The sequence below is a fragment of the Balearica regulorum genome, chromosome 15, assembly GCF_011004875.1.
Source record: "Balearica regulorum gibbericeps isolate bBalReg1 chromosome 15, bBalReg1.pri, whole genome shotgun sequence".
Lineage (NCBI taxonomy): Eukaryota > Metazoa > Chordata > Aves > Gruiformes > Gruidae > Balearica > Balearica regulorum.
This window is the reverse complement of record NC_046198.1, coordinates 1,837,410-1,861,825: the sequence shown is the minus strand read 5'-3', so window position 1 is coordinate 1,861,825 and position 24,416 is coordinate 1,837,410. Positions and strand designations below refer to the sequence as shown.

Here is a 24,416-nt window from a genome sequence, read left to right as displayed (position 1 = left end):
GGAACGCAAGCTTCAGGCTGGAGTTTCCGTTCATCCTGCAGAAGTCCTTTTGCTGGGATTATGTTTATCCGACTAGCAGTTCTCCTTTCCACTAGGATCTTACTTGCCTTGAAAGAGGGACCTTGTGTTCGAATGCACCAACCTTAAGCCAATAATGTCTGTTTACTAATTTGCCCAGAGCGTGTACGGGAAGGGCCCTGGACCAGGCGTGCCGTCCGGCAGGAGAGCCTCTGCCCGCAGGGTAAGAGGACAGCCCTTCCGCAGCGGCCACCGGCTCTCTGGGTGCTGCCAGGGTGCAGGGAAGGGCCGGCTGTAACCCCCCCAGCGTGGGTGGGAGAGCTGCTTAACGCTGGGAAATACCAGCTCCTCCTTCCTTCCCAATCTGACTTCTCCCCGGTTAAATACTTTAAAGCCATCCCCTTAACGGGACAGAACCCAAAGCTGCCTCTGTGCTTTAGAGAGAAACTAGCGGTGGGGACGGAGGGGCCGCGTGGGCAGAGAACCTCAGTCCTGCTCTAAATGTGATGGTGCTGTCTGTTGATTTGGCTCTTTTTTTTTTTCCCAGACGCTCTTACCAGATCCCATCCTGAAGCTGAGAATGATTATTGGCTTTGGAGGCTGCAGCACCAAGTGGGTCAGTAGATCGGACGGTTTGGGGAGTTTGTGTGTCATCACAGATTGTTTGGTTTTGTTTGGGTTGGTTTTTTTTTTGAGGCACGAAAGGCAGCTGAGTGTCCCCCTTCCTGCACTTCTGATGGGGGAAACGGCCCCAAAGCAGGTGGGCACGAGTTTATGTTTGTGCACGGGTCTTCCACTGTTACGACGGTGAACTAGAAATTATGGGGGCCTTTTTAGACCTCATAGCTTCTGCATTTTAACCCATTAAAATTAGAGCTGCTTTGTAGGAGCCTGAAAAGGAAGGGCTGTGGTTAGGGTTGTTTCTGTGGGGTGCTGTGCCTGGCAGGAGCCCAGCTTGCGGTCTGTGTTAGAGTAAAGAAAGGGCCGGTTTGGTGCAGCCAACAACATCATTTTCCTTGTACCTGCTGTTCATGTAGTAGACACGATTGGGATGGTAAATCCACTGAATTAACCAGGATGTTGGCTGGGCTCTTATTTTGCCTTTGCTGGTTAGAAGAGTACCCGTGCAGGTGAGAGGATGCTCTCCCGTACAAGATGTGCAGCAGATCTCCAAGTCTCCCACCTGTTTAAGAAATCTCTGTAGGTCCAGCCTAGGACCTGAGGCACCTCCGGGGGATCTGCAGCCCTCTCAGTCTTGTCTCGGTCCTGCAGGCGCTGTGGACTCGAGACAACGCTGCGGTGGTCTACCCCTGCCACGCCGTTATAGTGACCCTGCAGATCCAGACCGGAGAGCAGAGGTTCTTCATTGGACACACAGATAAGGTGAGTGGAACTCTCCTTATAAAGCCCCTCCGCAGCGCTGTCCTCGTACCCCAGATGTGCCCCCCAGGTCCCAAATCTCCTCGAGAGCCTCTAACCTGGCGCTTCTTGCAGGTGTTGGCGCTGGCCTTCAACGGGAGCTGCACCTTGCTGGCTTCCGCGCAGGCTGGCCCCCTGAGCCTGGTGCGTCTCTGGGACTTCCCGACGGGCAGCTGCCTCTCGGTGTTTAAAACCCACGTCCGCTCCCTCTTGTCCCTGAGGTGGGTGTTTCAGCCTGGGCGCGGGGATGCGTTCAGGTGGGTGAAGTGCGGCAGCACGGCGGCTTTTCTGTGCTATTTGCGTGTGATAAACAGGGGTGAATTATAGCTCTGCTTCAGCTGCCCGTGTTTATCACCGAAACCTGCTGGCAGCTGGCCCGGAACAGCCGATACGCTGCCAGCTCCCTCCTGAGCCTGTCCCTCAGGTCTTGCTGTCTCCCCACACCCACAACTTGACTCCTTTTATTCCCCGCTGAGATGCGCTCGGGGTACAAGGAGCTGCGTTTCACCAGGCGGCCTCTTCTTGCAGCTTTTCCTACAGCGGAGCCGTTCTGTGTGGCGTCGGAAAGGACGGGCATGGCAAAACGGTGAGGACTAACACTTGGGTTTGGAGGTTTCCCCGCCCTGCGCACACACAATGTGAGGTGGCTGTTCTCCCAGATTATGTAGTTATTTTGCAGACAAACCTCTGCTCTGGGCTTTCCTAGACACGTTCTTCACTGTAGTCAGAGGGACGTCCCTTTCTCATCAGCTGCTTAGAAAATACTTCCCTTCTACCTGATGCTTGCGAGTGTTTGCATGCATGATCCTCCGCTGCAAGCCAACAAATGCTTTGGGAAGCAGCCTGAAAGCCCTGCTCGGGTTGAGCTTTGGGGCTGTTTCTGTCCCTGGTGTGGTCCCAGCTGCGCGCCCAGGCGGGGTGATTCTGCCTGCACCCTGCAGGGCTCGCAGCATTGCCGCCCAGCTCCGCAGCCGTTCTGGCCGACCGGGGCTGAGGGTGAACGGGTTTGTGTGGTATTTTGAGCTGGAAGGCTTGCAAGCACGTAGTGGAGGAATGGGAATTGAAATGGGAAGTTCAGCACTGATTAGAGCCAAAAAACCCCCTTTTTATAGCATTTAAGGGCAAAGTGTGAGGTTTAATCTTTCAGTTCTAAGCATTGCTGCTGGAAGGGATGCTGGGCACTGAAGCTGCCACCCACCGATGTAGCTAGGGGATGACGCAAATCCCACGTGTAGCAGTCAAAAATAAAATTGTTTCATGGGACTGGGGGGTTTTGCTTTATCAGTGGAACTGTTTTCATCCCCTGATCCCTTATTGACAGCCACCAGCAATTAGCTGTGCCATCGCTAATTGCCTGCAGGAAAAAACAAACAGCGCTCCGTTGTTTTTGATCCCGGCACGCGGCAGTGGTCTGGGATCCGGGTGGGATCTGGCGAGCTGAAACCGGGGAGAGGGAGATCAATAGGGCGAAAGCAGGATGGGAGAACGGGGGGGTGCTGGGGCAGGGGGGGCTGGCCAGCAGCACCTCTCCCAGGGTGATGCCTCAGCCCACCCCGGCCTTTGAGGTGACGCTGGGTCATTTTTTAACATTGTTCTGAAACGCAGAGCGTCAAATCACTTGTATTTCTTCACCCATCTCCCCCTTTCCTTTGGGGAAAGGGTTTGACTCTCTTGCCCCTCGTGATGGGTGCTGCGAGCACACAAACCCGCATCAAAGCGCTGCGAGAGCCTGTGCAGCCGGACACGTGCAGCCTCCAGCTCCTGCGGAGCGGCTCAGCCCCGGCACAGCTCTCCTATCTCGGCAGACAGAGTTCCCACTCCTCTGTGGATTTTCTTTCCAAGTCCCGTTGCCAGGCAGCCCTGGGATTTAGAACCTATAATTATGAATGCCAGACAAATATATTGCTGTGAAGCTTTGCAAAGCTGTTGGACTGTCCTAAACCCTCTGTGCAAGAGGGTTTGGGTTGTTTTTTTTTTCCCCCTGCTTCAATTCTGTTATCAATACTTTGTGCCCAGCTCCGGAGCAGGCTCCTGTACGTGCAGCTGGTCAGCTGCTGTGATGAAAAGCTCTTTTACTGCCAAGTTTTCCACGTTTGAGCAGCTCTGCCATCATATCTTTTTGCTTCAGATGGTGGTGGTGTGGAACGCTGCTCAAGTGACCCGTGGCGGAGAGGTGGCCGTGCTGGCCAAAGCGCACACGGATGTGGACATCCAGGCCTTGAAGATTGCTTTTTTTGATGATACCAGGTAGCGTGCGAAGAAAATAAACAGAAAACATGGGTTCTGGCACGGCTGAAATCGTGGTGCTGCGGCCATCCAGTTGCCGTTCCTGTTCTCGGTCCTTGCCGTCAGGGACACCGATCTTTCCCCAGGGGCTTGGGGAGTCCTGCCCCGATCCTCACGCAATCTCTCCCGGGACAGGATGGTGTCGTGCGGCCGGGACAACGTCAGGCTGTGGCGAGTGCGGAGCGGAGCGTTGCGTTCATGTCCTGTCAATCTGGGCGAGTACCATTCCCTGGAGTTCACCGACCTGGCCTTCGAGGAGGGACACGTGGCCGAGCGGGAGCCAGAGGACCGCACGCTGTAAGGGGCTGCTGGGTTCCACCGTCACCCATCCCTCCCTTTTACGGCTCTCGGTTGCCTTTAGCATCCTCCTTCCCCCTCCTCTGTGCGATCATTGCGTCTTGCTTGCGTTTTCCCTGCAAAATACGGGTGCCTCCTGAGCTGGGAGAGCCTCTCCCCTCCTCAGCACGCTTCGCTTCCCCAAGGAGATTTGGCAGCTTGCAGAATAGCCCAGGAAATGGGTCTTTCCTCTTGCCATATCTACGTTTTGCCATTTTTAGTGAATCTCTCCCCCACCTGAGGCTTGCAGTTAGCTTTCTGTTGGCAGCAGGAGGAGTGCGGTGCATGTCCTGTTGCGTATAGACAGATAGGCACTTTTTTTTATTGGTTTATTTTGATTATCAAAGCCAGACCTTTGTTGCTACCACGTACTGTTCCACAGAGGCAGAGCTGTCGGCTCCGCTGGCCCTGCCTTCCCCCGGGCTGTGTCCTGTGGCAGAGAGAGATTTCTTTCTGAAGTCCACGCCGAGCTTTTTGCTCTTTTGCTAATTAATGTTTCAAAGGGACAAGAAATAAAACCCTAGCTCTGACTTGGTCGTAGATTTGTAGGGTGCCCTTGGACACCTCGCTGACCTGTTAGGTTACTCTGAACCAGAATTGCTTTCCATCAGGCGAACAGTTTAACAGGTGAAATAAGCTGGGTTTTTACTAAACCATGCCGGCACAGCTCCTCTTAACCCCAGGGTGCCAGATCAGGGGTCTCTCTCCTTTACAGCTTTGTCTGCAGCAAGAGCGGCCACGTCTTGGAGGTGGACTACAAGAACGTCTGCATGAGGAGCGTGCGGCGGCTCCTGCCCGCACGGCCCCGGGGCTGCCAGCGGCAGGAGAAGGCAGGCAGCGGCGCAGGTAGGACTGTCTGCAGGCAGGGAGCGCCTCAACCATCAGCGGGGGCAGAAATGACAAACCAACCTCTGGTAAAACGAACCAGCTATTTACCTACCGCTAAGGATTATTTTGGGTTGATTAGATCATTGCTAGCTATTTGCCTCTTTAAGAACTACAAATAATCTTCCTTAGTACAGCAAAGTATCATTTTAAGAAAGAGTTTTAGCATTTTAAATGCTGATTGCACTTTCAGAGAAACACTACTTTTAGAAACATGAAACAAGGTCTTAATTTGCTGATGGGAGTCTTAATGTAGAGATGGAAAAAGAGCTAAGCAGAGCAACGAAAAAAAGATGAATTTGGTGATTTTTTTTTTTCTTTATTCAGCCTGTGCAGAGTGTTTGGGAAATCTTTGTTGCTGTATACCAAGTAGTACAGCTTTCAGCTCTTCCATTAATTTTAACAGCAGGAAGAATTCGCTTTCAAGTGCGATTGCTCTGATATCTTAAAACTTAGCGCGTAGTTTGGCAAATTGAGCTAATTAATCTAGAGCATGCCCCTTTGAGAGGTATGTAACTTCGGCTCTCACTTCGTGGGCGAGAAAACGCCCGAGAAGAGATGAAACAATGTCCTTGGGTGTCCTGGTAGCCGGGCTGGCTCTCGCCAGCACTTTGACCGATGGACTTTATACTCGGATCAAAAAATCCCAGTTTCTCTAGATCTGTATTCTCTCTCCCTACTCACTACGCTGCAGAGAGGATTTGAGACATGGAAATGAAATGGGTTTTGTATCTCAGACAGTTAATCCAGGACATCCCTTGCCACAAGATCCTGTTCAAGGCAAAAAATGTGGCAGGGTTTAGAAAGTGGTAAGAATTTTTCTGTGCCTGGCGAGAGTTGCATGACGGTAAAGAGGAGTGCTGGAAAGGGATGGGGACTGAACACGGTTTGGGTCCGGAGAAGGGCTAGCTGAGCCTCCTCAGCCTGTACTGTCACTGTGGGATTCCTGGCTGCTGCTTCTCCGACTTCAGCCGCTGGTGCGGTTGGACCATTGGAGTCGGTTCTTGGAGGGGGCAACCCTCAGCTCGAGTTTTCTCGTTTCAAATGTACGATACCTTGTGTTGTCTTTTGGGGTTTTCAGGCCCAGGGATCGCTATAAACAGTATTAGCGTCTCCTCAACCTTCTGTGCCACGGGTTCGGAAGACGGCTACCTGCGGCTGTGGCCGCTGGACTTCTCAGCCGTTGTCTTAGAGGCAGGTGAGTAGAGCTGGGACCGGTGCTCCTGAGCTCTGCATCTCCATCAGCCTGCTGCTGTGAAGCCAGAGCTCCACTGCCACATCTTCTAAAGCAATTCTCATGAACAAGGGCATCTTTTGTGCCTGCCGTCTCTAGGGGTGGGTGGCTGGCTTGGAAGTCTTTTACTTCAACAACAATTATTCGTGTTCGTTCTTGTAACTCGTAGGAGAAAGGCAGGATCTCCTGGGTGAGAGCAGGCACTCGGTCCCGAGTTCTGTGCCCTTGTACCCATGGCTCTTCTGTCCATGAAAACTTGAGGGACAAGTTGAGCAGTTCTCCACTCTTTTTGAAACAACCATCGTAACAGCAGAGACTAATTTGTCACTAAACTCAAACCTGCAGACGTTCGGTCGTGAGATCACGTGGGATGCTTGTTCCTGTGTGCATTACTTTCCTAAATGTGAATGAATCTGGCTGGGTAGTTGTGCTCCAGCTTTTCCAGGGGGGTTTGCTGACTCCTGTGTCTTCCCCCAGAGCACGAGGCTCCGGTGAGTTCTGTCTGCATCAGCCCGGACAGCCGCAAGGTCTTGTGCACGACGGCTGCTGGGAATCTGGGCTACCTGGATATCCAGTCCCGGGACTATAACACCCTCATGCGCTCTCACGAGGACTCCGTTTTGGCGTTCTCGGTGGAGGGGATTTGGAAGCAGATGGCAACGGTGTCTCGGGACAGTACCATCCGAGTCTGGGACCTCGTCTCCATGCAGCAGGTAGGTGAGACGAGAGTCAGTAGGTGTCTTGCATTTATTAACAGTCTCCCTGGTCTCTGGTCTAGTTATCAAAGCTCCATAGTTCAAGAGCCCTTAAATGTCCTCCCTGAAGCACAGGGAGGGTACCGTGGGCAAGAAAACCTTTGGAAGTACAGAGTTCTGAGAGTTTTAGCTTAATGCAAATTTGGCTTTAGCTTCTTGAAGGTATTGTTAAAAAAAAATAATTTTCTTTTCCTCCATCATTTGAATATTGCTTTTTAACACAAAACATAATACCCAAGGGCTTCAAATACCCAAAGACGCGGGATTTACCTTGGGCATTAGATCCATCCAGGCAGGATGAGATTTCTGTTGTGGGACACACTCACAGTAGAGGTCTGAGGCTGTTTAGTTGTTAGGTACAGCTTTATCCAGCTTTGCCCCTGCTGTGTGTCTCTTCCCCGCAGCTGTATGACTTCACAGCTGCAGATGAAATGCCGTGCGCTGTGGCCTTTCACCCGACCCAGCAGATCCTGGCCTGTGGCTTTGACAGCGGGATGGTGCGGACCTTCAGCTTGGCTGCCTCCGATCTGCTGGTGGAGCACAAGTAAGGGCTTGCCGCGGGAGCTGCACCGGGGCAGGTACTGGTATAACTGGGGGGTGTCCTGGCAAGAGTCACAGCGATAATCGTGGAGGTGGGAAAAGTGCTTTTCTTGAGCTTGACAATGCTCACGTCCCAGCTGAGTGGTTTTCAGGCAGAGATAACCTGCTGTGCCAGAGCTCTGGTGGTAAGAGTCCAACTGGCGAAGGCTGTGAGGGCTTTCTTTACGGCTTCCCGGTGGAGAGCTGGCCAACAGTAAGAAAAGGCTTGTCCTAGAGAGCAGCTGACCAGGGAGCCCTTGCCAGCCTTGGCGTGGGAAGCAGAGGATGCTCCAGAGGGAGAGGGACCATGTCCCATCCAGGGACAGCTGGAGTGCTGCACTTGCTGCTTGGCTTTCCGAAAAGTTGGAGAGTTGATTTGTCCTGGGCTGCTGCAGGCGTGAGCCCTGTGGGCTCCTCTGCCCGCCCCTGATTATTTTGCTCCCCTGGGTTTTTCACATTCCTATGTTTTCTGGGGTTTTTTGATTGTTTTCCTCCCCTTTTTCGTGTTTTCTACCTTCTTTCAGGCAGCACCGCACTGTGATCACTGGACTGACCTTCTCTCCGGATGGCAATTTCATGTTCAGCTCCTGTTTGCAGGGAACTCTGGCTCTTTACAGCTCTATGGCACAGAAAAGCCACGTCCTGAGAGTCCTGGGTAAGACTCTGGAGTTCTGGGTTGCCTTTCTTCTTTTTTTGGTAGCGCAGACATCCTAGCACCAAAGCCAAACCAGACTCAGCCTACTCAGAGAGATATTTTCTGATGAACCTTCTGAGCTGTGTTCATACCGTATGCGTGAGCCAACCCTTCCCTACCTGTCCTGGTTCAAATGCTCTCAGCTTGCTTGGTCTTTTAATTTCATGAATGCGCTTGAATCGCAGAGACCTGCCCTTCCAGGTCTGGCTTCAACAGTGCATTACTTAGAAGCAACATGTGCGGAGTCTTCCTACTTATTCATGCCCAAGCCCTGACTCTTTTCCTTCAGTGGAGGTGCAGTTTAATTTGTTTAAAACTGAAAGGTTTCCCTAATCCTGCGCAAAGAGCCGCGCTGGTGAGCAGAGAAGGTGGAAAGCTGTATGCAGGGGCAAGGAAGCTTTGAAACATGAATGTTGTGTTTAACGTACGCTTTTGAAACGAACTGTGGCAGGGAAAGGGAGCTCCGTTATGCGATATTGTACAAAGAGGAGGATCGTGCCCCAAGAAATGTGCAGTTGAAGTAGGTGGAGAAGGAAAAAGGGGCTCTGAGATCAGGGAATTTGTGCAAAGTCACCCAAGTTTGGTGTCAGTGCTGCAGCTGGACCTTCACGTTTTGACTCTGCTCTGAAACTGTGTTTGCTGCCTGGCCGTGTTCCAGGGACAGAACAGTGGAATTCTGCTAGTGGAATTAATACAGAGAATTGCTCCAATTTCTGTGATTTTTAGACCTTTGGGTCTATCTGCCCACCGGACTGACGTCAGCATGGTGGGGTTCGGCACTGACTTCATTCTGCGCAGGGTTCAGATGCCCAGGCTGCAGCCGAGATCTCACGTTCATAGCTTCTTGTCACAGCTTCTTGTAATGTTAAAAAATAAGCGCTAAAATCAATTTTATTCCCTTGACTTTGTTTTGCTCTTCTTGAAAACACCACGCGTTCAGTCAGGTGACAAGGCACGTATCCAGCCCTTGTCTTTGAGGTAGTTCACTGCATGCTTTGGGTGTTGCAGATAAAATTTGTAGCATCTTCTACAACAGAGGTTGCTTCTTTCTTAGGCCAGAACGTTAACCCAAGGCTGATTCGGAGGCAGGAGAAGCTGCAGCCAGCGATCAGCAGCACCATCACGGAGTGAGCTGACTGCAGCGTGAGCTTTGCTCCTCTCTTCACTCTCTCTCTTGCTGTGGTCCTCAGGTAACGTGGTGGCCCGGGATGCTGGGAGCGGTCCAGATGCTTTGGTGGTCAGTGGGGACAGCCGTCTCTTGGCCTTCGTGGGTCCCTCCAAGTACGTTGTGACCGTGATGGAGGCCTGCTCTCTAGATGAGGTACCCAGCAGGTTCCCCGTGTTCCTGGGGGAGGGTGGGGAGCACGTGCCACAGGGGAAATTGCCATGGGCTGCATCAGATGAGATGGATCGGGGGGGGCCTTGGGCACCAGCCGCGTTGGAGACAGTCCTTCCCTGCACAGCAGACGCTTGCTCAGGGTGCTTACAATGAGGTTTGTTTTTCATTCTGTGAGATAGAAACAACAAAGTCAAGGTTGCTTCATCTCCGGCTTCGTTCCCCTCTAGACAGATAATTTGGAGAAGCTTTGTGTAGACAGTCAGCTCCAACCTCTCTTTGTGAGCGGCTCTCCTGGGCAGTAGGGACATTGCCTGGACCCTGCAGCCCCTCATTAGGTGGGAAGGGAAGGGTCTGGGGTCTCCGTAGCCTCACGTTAGGAGAGCCACGAGAGCGATCTGAGGCTTCTGCAGTATTTGCTCCAGGACGTTTGTTCAGTAGCTCCTTGTTTCACAGCTGCTGAGGGTGGACATTAGCATCCTCGATTTGAACAGCACGGCCTTGGACTCTGCAGTGAGAGTCTGCTTTGCTCCGGCGCCTCAAGGCGAGCTCCTGGTGTCCACTTCTTCCAATAAAATCCTTGTGCTCGATGCAAAAACGGGACGACTGGTGCGAGAGGTAGGACACTACAAAATGCGCGCGCTGAGGTCTTGTGTCTTGTGGGGCTTTGGCACTTCATGTCACTGTATGTGGCTAAACGAGAGAGTAGCTCATGCTGGAGCTCACAGGCTTCAGAGAAACAGATGAGTGGCAAGTGTGTAGCTGTCCTGGTGTGGTCGTGCTCAGGGTGAGCCTGAGCTTGTCCTTGTTTTCTGTGCTGTCACACTCCTGAAGCGTAAGTGTGGACGTGAACTAGCTCAGTTAATGCTGGTGGTGCCGTTTCTTGTCCTCAGGTGTCTCCCGTGCACAAGCTGTCCTGTTCTTCCTTGGCGCTGAGCAAGGATGGCAGGTACCTGCTCACTGCTGGCGACAAAGTTATCAAAGTGTGGGACTACCGGATGCGCTTCGATATCAACTTCCAGGTACTGCCTGCAAAGGGAGAGAAGGGGGGCGATGTTGCCCTGATCAAGCATTTCTGAATCCCTGGAGAAGAGAGCAGCAAATGGCCTCTACGTGACTTGGCCCAGTGTCCCCAGTCCCAGTTTGCCCAGCAGCTGAGAAACGCAGCCCCGTTCCCATGTTATCATTGCGCCGTGCACAGAGCGCGGGCCGGGGCTGCCGGAGCACTGCACCTAGGGAGACCCTCCATGAAGGACAGGGGTAGGTGTTACCTCTGTGCCAGGGACAGAGCCACCCAGCGAAGAAAATGGGTTTCAGAGGTATTGAGAGCTAGGATAAGACCTTGAGGGGTTTTGGCTTCTGCTCATTTCTCCAGATCAGTGTGTTGAAGGTCAACCCTAGGTCGATCAGCCCTAGGTCTGAGCACTGTAGGTGTGGTGCTGACCTCTGGGATGATCTGCTGAGGCTACCCAGGGCAGGGAGTGCAGTAACTACCATCCTGATAGGACGGGCGCAGTGATGGAGAAGTTCAAGGCATGCTCTCTCCCAGGTTTACATCGGCCACTCGGAGCCAGTGTGCCAGGTGGCCTTCACCCCAGACCAACGGCACGTCCTCAGCGTTGGAGATGCCATCTTCCTCTGGGATTTCCTGGCTTTGCCTGCGGAAATGTCACCCTCAGCCAGGTACGTTGCAGCGCGCGGGGCAGTGGCTTCTCCTGCTTCCCCTTCCATCCCTGCCCCGTCCCTCCTCGGTGTAATGCCGGTCTCCTTGCCTTTCCAGGGCTCGTTCCTCCGAGGCTGCTCCGCTGCCGGGGGCGGGTGAGTTTGCCTCCTCTCATGGGTTGCGCAGGTCAGCAGCTCTTCCAGCGCTGCTCTTCATGGCAGAGGGTAGGGGTTGGGGGTTTTTGGCTTCATCCCTCAGGGAGTCAGATAGCAGGGCAACTAACCAACTAATTAGCCCCAATTAAGTCTCCAATTAACTAGCACTTCTGGGTGGGAGTCTCCCAAGGAGGGGATGTTCTGAGCAAAGCTGCTCTGGGTTTTCTGGTAGGTCTTTCAGCTTTTGCCTTCTGTCTTTCCCTGCCTCCATCTCTTCTGTCTTCTTTTTTCCCTGCCCTCACTGTCCCTCTCTCTGTCTGTCCCTCCCTTTTTTGAAGGACAGAGGAGAAGCGGCTTCTCCTGCGTAGGAGGAAGCTGGAGAAATGGGCTTGGAGGTATCACCATCAATCAGCCCAGGAGGATGAGAGGGTCTAAGGGGTGAAGGAAGTTACACAAACCCTTTTCTTTTCTCAGAAGGGAGCTCTGAGAAGCTGAAGGATGCCTCTGAGACGCCTCGGCAGACAGTTCCTCTTCCATTGTTGTCCTCACCACCGTGTTTGGATGTCAGCTCTGTTCACCAAGCGGGATGTCAAAGTAAGAGGAACTGCTTGCAGGAAAGGGGAAAATTAATTGTGTTTTAGGAAAAACTCCTTGCCTAGTTCAGCAGCATCCTTGGAGCCATCCCTGCCCGTGGTCCCCTTCCTGCAGTGTGACAGACCCGTCTGCACTTTCCTTCCCCTACCTTGGAGAAAGCCAGCCAGAGGTGTTGGGGTTCAGCACCACTTTATCCTCTGCTCTCCTCTGTAGACTAAGCTGCTGGCGCAACTTCCCTGAGGGTTGTGGTAAATACCTTGCTGGACACACCTACGAGGAAATGCCTGTTTTGCCTCCCACTCTAACAGAGGGGCTGTTACACAGAGCAGGAGAATGACACTGCCAGGATCAAAGGGTTGGTCACACGTGAAGCAGTCCTGAAGGACACCGATGGCTTTGTCCTCCCACTAACTTTTCTCTTCAGGTATTTTCTCCGAGTCGGACAAAGAGGAGGAAGCAGGTCTGCCAGGCAGCAGCAGGATGATGGCAAACGGAGACAAAGACGCCTCGGTCCCTGTGGTGGAGTCGGTCGGGTACGAGGAGCTTGTTGTTGTAAGGCCCAAAGTGAGGCAGGAGAGCTCGAGGGCTCCTGCTGAATCAGCAAACGGTAAGTCAGGGGTGTTCCCATCTGGTACAGAGCTTGGCTCCTTAGGCCTGTGCACGTCGTGCCCCTACACGGCAGCTTGGTCTAGCCCTGAAAAATAAAGACAGATCAATATTAATATTAATTAAGATAGACCCAGACACGTGCTCGGAGTTCCAAGATGAAGAGCAGCAACATGTTCCTCGGGTTTCTTCCCTGGGGTGAGATTTACCAAGGGAAGTCAGCGTTGAGGGAAACACGTTGGTCCCCAAGACTGCTTGTTTTTCTGGCTCTTCCCCTGCTGCTGCTTCTCGGCACACCAGAAGCCCCTACTTCAGCTTGGAGCCGATATCATCTCTAAGTGGCACGTTCTATTAAACCCATCTGAAATTAAAGCTCCCGATGTCTCTATTAATAGATGTGCAGCCTCAAAGCTGCAGCAGTTTGTGGCGAGCCGCCAGAAGCAGGCAGCTGCCAGCACTCAGCCCAAGGCAGGACTTGTTGGAAAGCTTCAACCTAAAACTGCGCCTCCGCCGCTCTCGTTAAAGACCCTTTCCTAGCTGTGTGTGGCTTATGATTTCGCAGCGATGCCCGGGGCACGCAGTGTGGATGCCCTGAGGCTGTTAGCAGCGTGGTGCGGCTGAGCGGGATGAGGGGGGGAGATGGATATTCCTCCTTTGCTCCTGGGAAGCTGGTGCTTTTCCTCTGGGCAGTCATGTAGGAGCGCACGCGATGCTGCAGTCTGATTTTTTTGCCTTGTGTGTGTGTATGCACACACATACACAGCGTCTGAATGGACAGCAAGCCGCAGCCTGGCTGCTGCTCCCGAACCGTTCCCAGGAGCAGCATCCCATAGGTGCTGTCGTCTTTTTTGTGTGGCAGAACCCAGGAAGGAGACCAGAAGTCCCAAGTCCCAATGCTCCGTCCGCCCGGATTCCTACCGGCATTTCACTCCTCGTTTTAAGGCATCGGTGCTCCCCCAGGTGAGAATTGTTCCCTGGGCAGGTGGCGAACGGGCATTTTTGGGGGCTGGGATAGGTGGATTTTCCAAATTTGTTTCCATTTTCTTCTCTGCTTGAAAGCAATTTGTGAAATATACCCCTGGGCCTGATGTTCAATTAGAAACTCCTAACATTAGTTCCCCTTTCTCCTCTACATGCAGCTCTTTCCAGACTAGTAAAAAGTGAGTTGTGATCAACTCTTTCTGTTCAGCAAATCTGCATACATTTTTTATTCAAAAGAAATGGAAATGGCATGTGCTATTGAAAGTGAAAGACGAGTGAGCAATGGAGTGATTCATCAAGCACCCATATTTGCGAGCAGATGCGTTGGCAGAGCAGGCTGGGGAAGGCAATCCATCGAGCGTAGGGAAGATAGTCAAGGCGCAGCTCTCGCTCTGTTAACAAACAGAGCAATAATAAAACAGAAACTTAACTCAACCTTTTCCTAAGCTCCGCTGTTCACGGTGCTGGGAGAAAAGCTACGTTCAGCTTGCACCCTCAATTCTCTCCTCCATCCTTCCACCTGGTAGTGTTTTCCTACACACAGTGTCTTCCTACAGAAACGTCTACATCCCCAAGTCAGCAAACCCCGTTGAACTCTTTCCCAGCAGGATTAGCAGCTGCTCACGGGATGGGCAGTTGCTGCCAGCCTGTTTTGTGCCCCATCTGAAAGCATCTGTGCCTGGTTTTGCTGGTGCAGTTTCTCTTTTGTATGTGTAAGTGTGCACTTTGGTATTTAGCCATTGATGTGTTGAACTGGAGTTGTGTGAGTATTGGCATGAATTTGCGTGTTGTGTGTGTGAGGACGTGTGTGTGCTTGCACGCACGCTTTTTCTTACGTGGGTGTTGAATGTACCTGGCTGGGCCGTTCTTCTAGGGGTTATTTTAAGCCAACGTCTACTTTTCTTGCAGAGTTTCTCATCTCCTCCGGCTGGCAGCGAGGTCTTGAAGCTGAAAGCAGTGATCGGCTACAATGGAAACGGCAGAGGGAATATGGTGTGGAACCCGGACACAGGTACACCGGGAAGGCTCTGGGGGGGCGGGAGGTGTGCGTACTGAGCCATGTTTACGATCTTGTAGCTGTTGGGTTGGGATCTTTGCTTTAACACAGGGATTCTTTACGTTGGTAAAACCCAGTAACCCTTCTTTGCTGTTGGCAAGCGTTAGTTGATACGGGCAGAGTCAGGCTTCGGTTGCCGCATGGATAGAGCAGGAGGGGGAAGGCTCTCGCGGAGGCCATCGTGCCTCCTTTCTCCAGGCTGGAGTGATGCCCGACAGCTCTGCTTTGCTCAGGTTAGGGGATGGGAGATTCTGCTCCAATCGACCTGATGGGAAAGATGCTATGTCAAAGAGTCAGCTTTTACGTCTTACTGAGAAAAAGAATTTTCCTGAATTGCAGTGTCGTTTGTAGTGGGTGCTGTATGTGAAGCCTTTAAATGAAAACATCCCCTCTCCTCCTCCTCTGCTAGGCTTCTTCGCCTACACCTGTGGCTGCGTCATCGTGGTTGAAGACCTGCACTCGGGATTGCAGAATCACTGGCTTGGCCACGCAGAGGAGATCTCTACGCTTGCCCTCAGCCACGATGCCCAGGTAGGAGAAGCTTCTGCTGCACCGGGCTGGGTTTTGTCTGTGTCACTTCAGGCTGAAGGAATGTCACAGACTAAAACCTTGTTCATTCTCCTGCCTGCTGCATGGAGACCTGAGGTTATGGAAATAAAACAAATGTTTTTGGAGCCTAGCTATCGTTGTGCTGGCTCAGTGTGACAGTAAAGGCTGCTCCCTTCCTCTTGGTGATGCTACCATTCCCTCCTGCCATCAGCTCGTGATGGTTCTCGCAGAATTTTTCATTTGCCAACCGCATTGCTTTAATTTGAGGCTACGAGTTGCTAAGACTAACTAATGAAGTGTTCTCTAATTATTTACCAAGGTCTCAGTGACAGCATATCATTCTGTTAGGTTCTTGCCTCTGCCTCAGGAAAGAGGAACGGAGACTCCCATTGTCAGATCTGCATCTGGAACATCCAGGATGGGGTTTGCACGGCAAATCTCTTCCATCACGAGACCCAAGTACAAGCCATGGCATTCTCTCGGGATGATAGATTCCTTGTTACTCTAGGTGAGTATACCTGTAACACCAGGCGTGGGTGCAGGAGTACACCCTAGAGTAGACAGCTCACGGGAGGAAGATGCTGTAAGCGCACAATACCTGCTCACGGGTACGAAGCTGTTTCTTGGTAGCCTCGGGACAACGAATAACGCAGCACGTAAAACGGCAAGTGATCTGGGGTCCTCCTGCCTGCAGAGGTAATCTTTGCAGCCGAGCGTGCTTCCAGGGTGCTGTCGCAACGTTTCAAGGGGAAGCACGCGCACTGCGTGTCTCAGCCGTGGGCACGAATGCTGGGCTCCCCCCAGCTCCCCTGCAGTTCTTTCTCATCACCCCAGCTAGTTTGTTTTTCTCGATGTTACAGCATTGTTCTGCTGGCTCCCTACTGCTTGTTAAGGCTGTGTAAATAGTTTGCAGTTACTATATATAGTATCCAAAGGGAAAAGCCTTCTTTTGGACTTCTCATTGCTCCTTAGGTGGAATTGCATAGAAGTAGCCAGGCTTCAAACTGTGTGCCTCCTGCCAGGCAGCAATGCCAGCGCACGATGGACGCTCAAACTGTCTGTTTTCTTTAGGCAGGGGACATTTAAAGGACAAATATGCAATTAGTAAGTTCCTGTTTTGCATGAGAGAGGACCTGTGGAGCCAGGCGATAGGCTCTCTCTGGGCTGATGAGTCTGCCCTTGGAAAAAAAGCGAGCTTTGCTGGAGAGGAAGAGAGTTTTGTGCTCTCCATGGAGCAGCGTGGGAGAGGAGCGTCCTCCTCCTCTTGTTCCAGCTCTGGTCTGGGCTGCAGAGAGGAGAAGACCTGAAAGTCTCCACTGGGATTATGGAAAGGCAGCAGGAGAGCACTGTCCTGCAGAGCTGTCTGGGAGCTGGGGATGTTTTTGCCGTCACTGAGGCCAGCGCCTTCTGCTTCCATTAAGATCAGCTCCCATCTCAGCTTTGACCTCAGCAATGGTGACATCCCTTTCTTATTTCAAGACTGTTGTTAGCCCCGAGTGCGCAGTATCGCTGGAGGGCTTGTGTGGGGCGTATGCTGAGGTGTGCAGTAGCTCCTAAGGACGTAGAAACAGCAGAAAACGTGCTCTGTCTGCTGAAATCCCTACGACGCCAGCCACCGGCCGGTTCAAACGCTGGTTGCAGACCCTGCTGCAGGGCCAGACATGCTACAGCCCCCAGCACGAAGCGTTGGGCCAGTTCTATCTGTCCTCAACTCGGCTGAGGACCCATCGTGTCGCGCAGCTTTTGCTGAGCACGCGAGAAGTCGTGTCCATGCCCGGGACGGTTTTCACAGCAGTTGTCTCTGAACAACTAGACAAAGGAGCGACAGAGTTGATGCGTGTGTGCAGTGTGTGTGCTTGCGAGCGTCCTGGGGCTACAGACTTTCCTCCTCCTGTCTTTCGTGTTCTACCTAGGGGACTACAGTGATCAAACCATTGCTCTGTGGAATACCTACACGTACGAACTCATGTCATCAACTTGTATCTTGGAGCCAGTCCATGACGTGGCTTTTAGTCCTCGTTCTCACAGAGAACTGGCGTGTGTGGGGAAAGGAGGCATGACGTTTTGGCTGTTGGAGCAGCAGGGAGCGGATGTCAACCTCAAGGTAAACCTGTTTTAACAACTTTTAAAATTTATGTTCAGCATCTCTGACTTCTTTTCCAAGCCCCTGGTGAGTGCGCTGGAGGCTCTGTCCCCACAAGTCCGTGAGAGCTGATAATTTCTCTTAGTGAGATGATGTTGGTTGGCTGTGAGTGGCTTTCAGTTGTATTTGAGGCATTAACTGCATGAATTCAGGGTAGGAGGAGGGCGTTTATTTTTCCCCAATGTAGGTAAGCACCATATTCTCTTTGACCTTATTGTTTTATGTGTTCCAGCAGGTTCATCAGGCCCCTGCCCCGGACGTGTTAGGGCCGGTGGAGCTGACCTCTATCTGTTACGGTGCTGACGCGCTTCTTTATAGTGGGACCAACTCAGGCCAGATCTGCGTGTGGGACACCGAGACTAATTGCTGCTTCATGACGTGGGAGGCCGACGAGGGCGAGATCGGTGGGTGCGAAAACGCCCCAGGTGTCTGTCAGGGCTGTAACAGGGAAACTCGTTAGGAAAGAACAGCAATGAGCTCGCAGAGCTCCGATTTCAGCTGGGCTTGGTAAACCAGTTTGCTGTGTTGGGTGCAAGACGTGTGGGGTGGCAAAGGATCTGTGACCTGGGTTTCCTTGGCGTCCCAGCTTTTCTGGGGGGTTCACCTCTGGTGTGTAAAAACACTGGCTGTTGGGCTGCAGAAGACCCCCGCAACACTGCCCAAATGAACGGGTGCCCTGGCTGTCAGGAGCACACCGTGAGTGATGGCCGAGAGTGGTGGATGCTCACGAGTGCCCTTTGAGGAACCAAATTAAATTCAACAAGGGCGAGGGTAGGGTCCTGCACCCAAGGAGGAATAACCCCAGCACCAGTACAGGTTGGGGCTGACCTGCTGGGAAGCAGCGCTGCGGAGAAGGACCTGGGAGTCCTGGTGGACAACAAGCTCTCCATGACCAGCAGTGTGCCCTCGTGGCCAAGAAGGCCAGTGGTGTCCTGGGGGGCATTGAGAAGAGTGTGGCCAGCAGGTCAGGGGAGGTTCTCCTCCCCCTCTGCCCTGCCCTAGTGAGGGGCACATCTGGAGTTCTGTGTCCAGTTCAAGACAGACAGGGAACTACTGGGGAGAGTCCAGCGGAGGGCTGCAAGGATGCTGAGGGGCCTGGAGCATCTCTGGTATGAGGAAAGGCTGAGAGAGCTGGGGCTGGTTAGCCTGGGGAAGAGAAGACTGAGAGGGGATCTGATCAACACTTATCAATATCTAAAGGGTGGGTGTCTAGAGGAAGGGGCCAGACTCTTCTCAGTGGTGTCCAGCGACGGGACGAGGGGCAACAGGCACAACCTGGAACAGAGGAACTTCCATCTGAACATGAGGAAAAACTTCTTCCCTCTGCGGGTGACCGAGCGCTGGGACAGGCTGCCCAGAGAGGTTGTGGAGTCTCCTTCTCTGGAGAGATTCCAAACCCGCCTGGGCACCATCCTGTGCAACCTGCTCTGGGTGATCCTGCTCTGGCAGGGGCTTGGACTAGATGATCTCCAGAGGTCCCTGCCAAGCCTGACCAGTCTGTGAATCTGTTCCTCTGTGGCCTCCCAGGTGCGCTGGTGTGTCAGCACGACAGGCTGGTGAGCGGCAGCAACACAAAACGCGTCCGCCTGTGGGCAGTGGCTGCCGTGCAGGAGCTGAGGCTCAAAGGTCCCAATGCCAGGTAGGAGGTTGTGGCCCCAGTGTCCCCGCTCTGCTCGTGCCTGTCTCACCGTGCTCTTGAAATGTTCTTCCCCTCATCTGGCAGCTCCCAGGACCTGTCCGAGAGGTGGCTCTTCACAGACAGACATTGGCTCTGCCTGCAACTCCGCCGCTCCTGTTGCTCCTCATCCTTAGCTTTTCCTCTCCACCCCGTGACTGCTGATTCTTTCTGTCTGGATCTTTTTACTGAATTTTTGCCACAGGTAGCTGATGCCATGAGTTTGTCACGCCTGAAGTTTGTGTCAGTGATTTGTAGGAACTCCCTTAAGAGAATTAGTGAAATACATTAATATGTTGCTTTTGTTGCTTCTTTTGTGCTATTGCGTCCCCTGTTTTCTCTCTTTCCTATAAAAGATGGTGGCACTCCAATGCAACGGTAGTCACTGTTCAGTGTACGGGAGCAACCATGTGACTGGGCTCACTAGAAAATCACATTTAAAGGAGGCGGAGTGGCTGTTGTGACATTTGATCCAGTCCTCCTCGCATCCTCCTTCCCTCCAGCTCCAGCTCGGTCCTGCTGGAACACGAGATCACCCTCGACGGGACAATAGTCAGTGTGGCCTTTGATGACTCTCTGGACATGGGAATTGTGGGCACCACGGCAGGAACCCTCTGGTACATCAACTGGACGGAGAGCACAAGCATCCGACTAATCAGCGGTCACAAGAACAAGGTTAGAGGGGCTGGGCTGGGGTGGTTTGTCCCTCAGAGCAGCGAGTGCTGCGGGTGCTGTCCGTGCACCGGGAAGCGTGCGTGGGTTGCAGAAGCGTTTCCCCGGTCTGGCTGTGGGAGAGGTCAGGGAGCTGCAGGGCTCGCTACTGCTGGATGGATGACACGGAGGAGTCTAGAGAGAAATGCGCGCACTGAGGAGTCCAGCAGCGAGAAGTCTGAGCTCGTCTGCTCTAGCTTTAGGTGTTTAACAGCCTCAGCCTGGCAGCAGCTGTGGGCCTTTCCACTGGAGCAGAAGAATGCGGTTTGCAATAACTCGGGTGTCGTTCCCGAGTGCTGCGACTTCTGCCTGCCTTCTCCTTGCTAGCTGGACATCCATATTGGATAACGTTTTCTTTGCCTAAAACATTAAAAACCCCAAACAGGTGAAGAATGACTTTTCTTTTATGTCTGGTGCTTCTTGTCTGGTGTCTCGGATGAGAGGGCAGACGAGCTGATGTCCTCTAGGCTGCAGCATTTGTAGAGCCCCTGCTCCTCATCTCCGTTCTCCCTGCAGGTGACCGAAGTGTGCTTCAGTCCTGACGAGACTCACTGCGTAACGTGCGGGGAAGACGGCAGCGTGAGGATTTGGTCTCTGGGCAGCATGGAGCTGGTGGTACAGTTCCAGGTGCTCAACCAGGTAATTGGTGGTGGTACATCAACGTTTTCCTCTTGGCAGAGGGCACAGTGCGCTGCTTGGGATTGCAAGGACTGCTGTGTCCTCACGGAGCAGAGTAAAGCTGGAGAAATAGTTGCAGGAGGAGCTTTTAGTACACTTGATTGCACAGTCCTGCTGTCTTCACTGTGTCATCGGGTCTCTGCCCTGGTTCCTTCGCAGAGCTGCCAGTGCCTGGCCTGGAAACCTCGTCCCGTCGTTGCGTGGGGAGCCGAGAGCCAGCACGTAGTGGCAGGGTACAGTGATGGCACCATGCGCGTATTCAGCGTTTCCAGGACAGAGATGGAGCTGAAAATGCACCCCCATGCCGTGGCACTGACAGCAATTGCCTACTCCACAGACGGTGAGGCTGCCTGTTAGAGCAGTGGGGAGATGTTGCCTCGCGGAGCGTGGCTTGGTTGTGCCGGGTTACCATGACCTCCAGCCGCTCTGCGTACTGGTGATCTGCCCAAAAACCTGGGGCCAGGGAGAGCTGCAGAGGTTCTGTCAGTGGCTTCTGGTAGCTCTGCCAGCTAAGCATGTGGTAAACGGGGCATGGGAGGTATATCGGCAAGGGTATAGTGAAGGGGTCTGGGTACAAGAAGCATTCCTTTGTGTCCTTCTGCTTACTATCTGCAGTGGCTCTTCTTCAGTGTGGCGTTTTAGTGGGTGTCTCCAAGATGTCTCGTCTTACCCTGCCCTTGACTCAGATGTTCCCAACCTTTCACGGTGTTTTGGGATACCAGGATCCCACGATCTTGGACCTTTCTCCTGTGGGCTTTTTCTTCTCCTACAAGAAGTGTCCCGTTCTCTTCTTTCCTCTGCCCGCAGGAGAAATGATCCTATCGGGGGGCAAGGACGGGCTCGTGGCTGTGAGCAGCCCTCGCACCGGGATGACTATCCGTGTCCTTGCTGACCACAAAGGCTCCCCCATCACTGTCCTCCAGTGCACCAGGAAGCAGGTGAGCCCTCACCCTCTGCCCCGGCGCTGTGCGGGAGCGAGTTCCCTGTGAGTCACTGCACGGCTGTGGGAAGCAGCAGCAGTGTGGCCGGGTTGGTCAACGAGTTTGCTTTGTTTTTCCCTCGCTTTTCCTCTTTGGGCCACCCTTCCCCTCCAGTAACTTCTGCTCAGGTTTTTTCTAGGGATATATCCAGTGGGGTAAAGCCACACACGTTGCAGGTGCAATCCCGAGTGAGGCCATGCCTGCGGGCGGAGGGGACCTTTGGTGACTGTTGTAGACACACTGCACGCAGATGTGATGCGTGTCTGCACCACAAGCTCTGGGAGAGCAGCCCGGGCTGTGAGCTTTCAGCCTCTCTGCCCCCGAGAAAGGGCTCAGCGTGTTTTCCCCGCTTTGCTCCTGGCAGCCTGGCCTCCTGTGTGTAGCTGGCTCTTTGTACGGTTCCTCCATGGAGCTAGGAAGACTTGGCTGTGCAGCAGTGTGATGGTTTTAGCATCTCCTCTGTCCTTCTCTTCACTGAGAGTCTTTTTCCTGTGCACAGCAGAAATGACAATAATTTTGCCTAAGTTCTCAGGCTTTAAAATCACCCATACTGCAAGGCTGTGTTCCCTGGTAGCAATAGACTTAGGAGATCCTCCTTGGTTTTAGGTGAAGGATGTTGTTAGGGGACACACAGTCTGCTAGGAGATGTGCAGATCCCTCCTGGGGAAGAGATCCATGTCGTTCAACCCCTCCTCCAGCAGGTTCTTCTGCCGGGGCTTTCAGCCCAGAGCATGACACCGGTTCCAGCACCACGACTTCCTTGTCCTATTTTATTCTAAGTGACTTTAAGCACTGCCCCAATGGACGTTAATCCCGGTGTTGATCCCCTTACGGCACAAGGCCTGTGTTCCCACGAGCTCCTGCCCCACGCTAGCTCTAGTGGCAGCTTTCTTTAAAGCTTCTGCACTACTGAAATCACAGCATCACTTTTCTCTCCTGTAGTACCGTGACTTTGGGGTGGAAGGAGGCGAGCTCTGGCTGGCCACCAGCTCAGACCGGCGGGTCAGCGTCTGGGCCTCCGACTGGCTGAAGGATAAGTGCGAGCTCCTCGACTGGCTCAGCTTCCCGGCTCCTGCCGGCCCCGAGGTGAGTCTGCCTGTCCCTGCCTGTCCCTGCCTGTCCCTGCCTGCCCCTGCCGTGGGTCTCGGCAGCAGCTGATGCTGGAGGAGGGATGCATCAAGGCTCTGAGCGGGATGGGGCTAAAAAAGAGCATGCTTAGGAAAGTCATCTTCATTAGTTCTGCTGCTCGCAGAGTATCTTGTTAATGCACCTTCTTGCGTGTCGAAAGGCAGCGGGGATTGTAGCGGTGACTTTGTAAGCGTGAGGAGTCACAAAACTGCATCTGCAAAGAGCTGACGCCCCTGTGCTACGCAAAACAGAGCACAGGCAGCAGCGAGCGCAGTGTGCAGGAGAGAGACCTAATTATCAGCGTGCTGCTAACTTTGACATTCCCAAAGAGCATGAATATTCAGAGCCAGGAGCCCGGTGATGGGTTCATAGAGCCAGGTACTCTAGCCCTGTGTGTCTGTGATGCTTTGCAGAACGCTTGGGCTCCCTCCCAGGTGTGAGATTTGGGGAGCAGGACGCCTGCTGGAAAGGGGGGGGGGGGTCTGTATCGGGCAGGACGTGGAGCTGGTCCCCAGAGCATGGAACATTGGCGTAGGAGGGAGCTGGGTCTTTTTGGGGAGCAAGTGGTGGTTCTTCAGCCTGCCACTCTCAGGACCGAGCGTAGTTGGGTTCTGTCAGCGGTTCTTCAGTTTGTTTCCACAACGATGGATTTCCTCTCTGTGAAGGAAACTCACAACAGCTCTCCCCACAGTGAACATGGGAAGAGCTGATCTTGCATCCACTACTAAATATCTATTTTTCTGGACTCTATTTTCCTGTGTTAAACCAATCCATAACCCAATCCCACCTTCAAGCCCACATAGCAATAATGCCTTAGCGGAAATTCAACCTGTTGGACCCTCATACGTCCCGCTCCTATGACAGTAAACAATTTACTTCAGGTTTCCATGGCAGTGCGTGGTTACTCCTTGCTTTGCCATGAGCACATCGGAGATGGCAAGAGGGAGGAAACAGCCTCCATCATGCTCATCTCCCGCTGCTCAGACACCTGCAGCCCATGGGCTGGTGTCCCTCTGTGCTCTCAATTTTGTTCCCTTTGGTTTCCCTCACCAGGGTCTCGGCAGCCTCCCACCCAGCCTGGCCGCGTTCTGCCCTTGGGAACCTGGTACCCTGGTCTACGTTGGCTTTGGGATGCAGAAGGAAGCTTTATTTTATAATCTGCGTAAGAAACAGGTACCATGAGTACTCGTGCCCTACTGGGGTGGCACAGGCACTCCTCTGCCGCTGTGGGGCCGCGGCCATGTCGAGTGAGGTGTGGTGGGAGGAGGCAGTGCTGGCCTGTGTGTAAAGCCAAGGCTGAAGGCCTGGGGTAGGTTTGGGCAAGCGGCTGCTCAGGGCAATGAGCTTTTCATCTGAGAAACTCCAGGCGAGCGGCAGGGCCCTGCCCCTGCCTCGGGCTGCATCTGGGCAGGCTGCCACTCCCTGCTGCCGCCCTGCTGCCTTCCCATCCGACTGATGGGAGGGGAAGGCGCTTGCTTTAGGACCACTAACGGTCTCTTAATCCTTGAGTCAAGTTTCCTCTGGAGAGTCGATGCCTTTGGCAGGTTTCTGAGCTCAGAGAGGTGCTATGCAGCTGTCAGGCTCCCTTTTGAGAGGAGCCCTTTACCCTCCTACCGACTGCCACTGCAGCAGCCCTGGTCTCCCACCTTCTCATGTTGTTGGTGTGTTTCTCTTGCTGGAGCGCAGGTAGTTGAGAAGATCTCCTTGCCGTACTTTGCCACATCGCTCAGCCTGTCTCCTGCAGCACGCTTCGTGGCCATTGGCTTCGATGGTGAGTACTGGAGGGTGCTGTGGACTCTGCTGCCCAGGCTGCCTTGTCCCAGGTTGCCATCGGTCCCAGTTCTCAGGCAGAGTGTCAGGCAAGGAGAAAGCTCTGGGAGACTCAGAGGTCAGAAATGAGATGCATGAGCTCAATTCTGTTTGTCAATGAGTACTCGAATGACTGCTTGGGGTT

General features: G+C 53.2%; 1 protein-coding gene across 3 annotated transcripts in view; it reads left to right on the top strand.

Moving 5' to 3' along the window:
* LOC104634734 (mitochondrial Rho GTPase 2) overlaps window positions 1-24,416 on the top strand; it is a 44,301-nt gene that overhangs the window by 5,338 nt on the left and 14,547 nt on the right. For 2 of the 3 annotated variants that reach the window (XM_075768007.1, XM_075768005.1), the window contains exons 10-41: window positions 566-634; window positions 1,291-1,401; window positions 1,513-1,658; window positions 1,966-2,023; window positions 3,566-3,684; window positions 3,859-4,020; window positions 4,775-4,905; window positions 6,026-6,142; window positions 6,656-6,891; window positions 7,338-7,477; window positions 8,037-8,167; window positions 9,397-9,527; window positions 9,999-10,160; window positions 10,436-10,564; window positions 11,092-11,225; window positions 11,323-11,360; window positions 11,835-11,954; window positions 12,379-12,561; window positions 13,420-13,520; window positions 14,451-14,553; window positions 15,008-15,129; window positions 15,496-15,655; window positions 17,061-17,251; window positions 17,526-17,694; window positions 18,818-18,929; window positions 19,469-19,640; window positions 20,193-20,315; window positions 20,514-20,694; window positions 21,162-21,292; window positions 22,277-22,420; window positions 23,516-23,635; window positions 24,149-24,233. In XM_075768007.1, the coding sequence (XP_075624122.1) occupies window positions 566-634; window positions 1,291-1,401; window positions 1,513-1,658; window positions 1,966-2,023; window positions 3,566-3,684; window positions 3,859-4,020; window positions 4,775-4,905; window positions 6,026-6,142; window positions 6,656-6,891; window positions 7,338-7,477; window positions 8,037-8,167; window positions 9,397-9,527; window positions 9,999-10,160; window positions 10,436-10,564; window positions 11,092-11,225; window positions 11,323-11,360; window positions 11,835-11,954; window positions 12,379-12,561; window positions 13,420-13,520; window positions 14,451-14,553; window positions 15,008-15,129; window positions 15,496-15,655; window positions 17,061-17,251; window positions 17,526-17,694; window positions 18,818-18,929; window positions 19,469-19,640; window positions 20,193-20,315; window positions 20,514-20,694; window positions 21,162-21,292; window positions 22,277-22,420; window positions 23,516-23,635; window positions 24,149-24,233 (4,231 nt within the window). Of the gene's footprint in view, window positions 1-178; window positions 242-565; window positions 635-1,290; window positions 1,402-1,512; window positions 1,659-1,965; window positions 2,024-3,565; window positions 3,685-3,858; window positions 4,021-4,774; window positions 4,906-6,025; window positions 6,143-6,655; window positions 6,892-7,337; window positions 7,478-8,036; window positions 8,168-9,396; window positions 9,528-9,998; window positions 10,161-10,435; window positions 10,565-11,091; window positions 11,226-11,322; window positions 11,361-11,834; window positions 11,955-12,378; window positions 12,562-13,419; window positions 13,521-14,450; window positions 14,554-15,007; window positions 15,130-15,495; window positions 15,656-17,060; window positions 17,252-17,525; window positions 17,695-18,817; window positions 18,930-19,468; window positions 19,641-20,192; window positions 20,316-20,513; window positions 20,695-21,161; window positions 21,293-22,276; window positions 22,421-23,515; window positions 23,636-24,148; window positions 24,234-24,416 lie in introns of all 3 variants that reach the window. The other variant, XM_075768004.1, reaches the window with a different exon arrangement.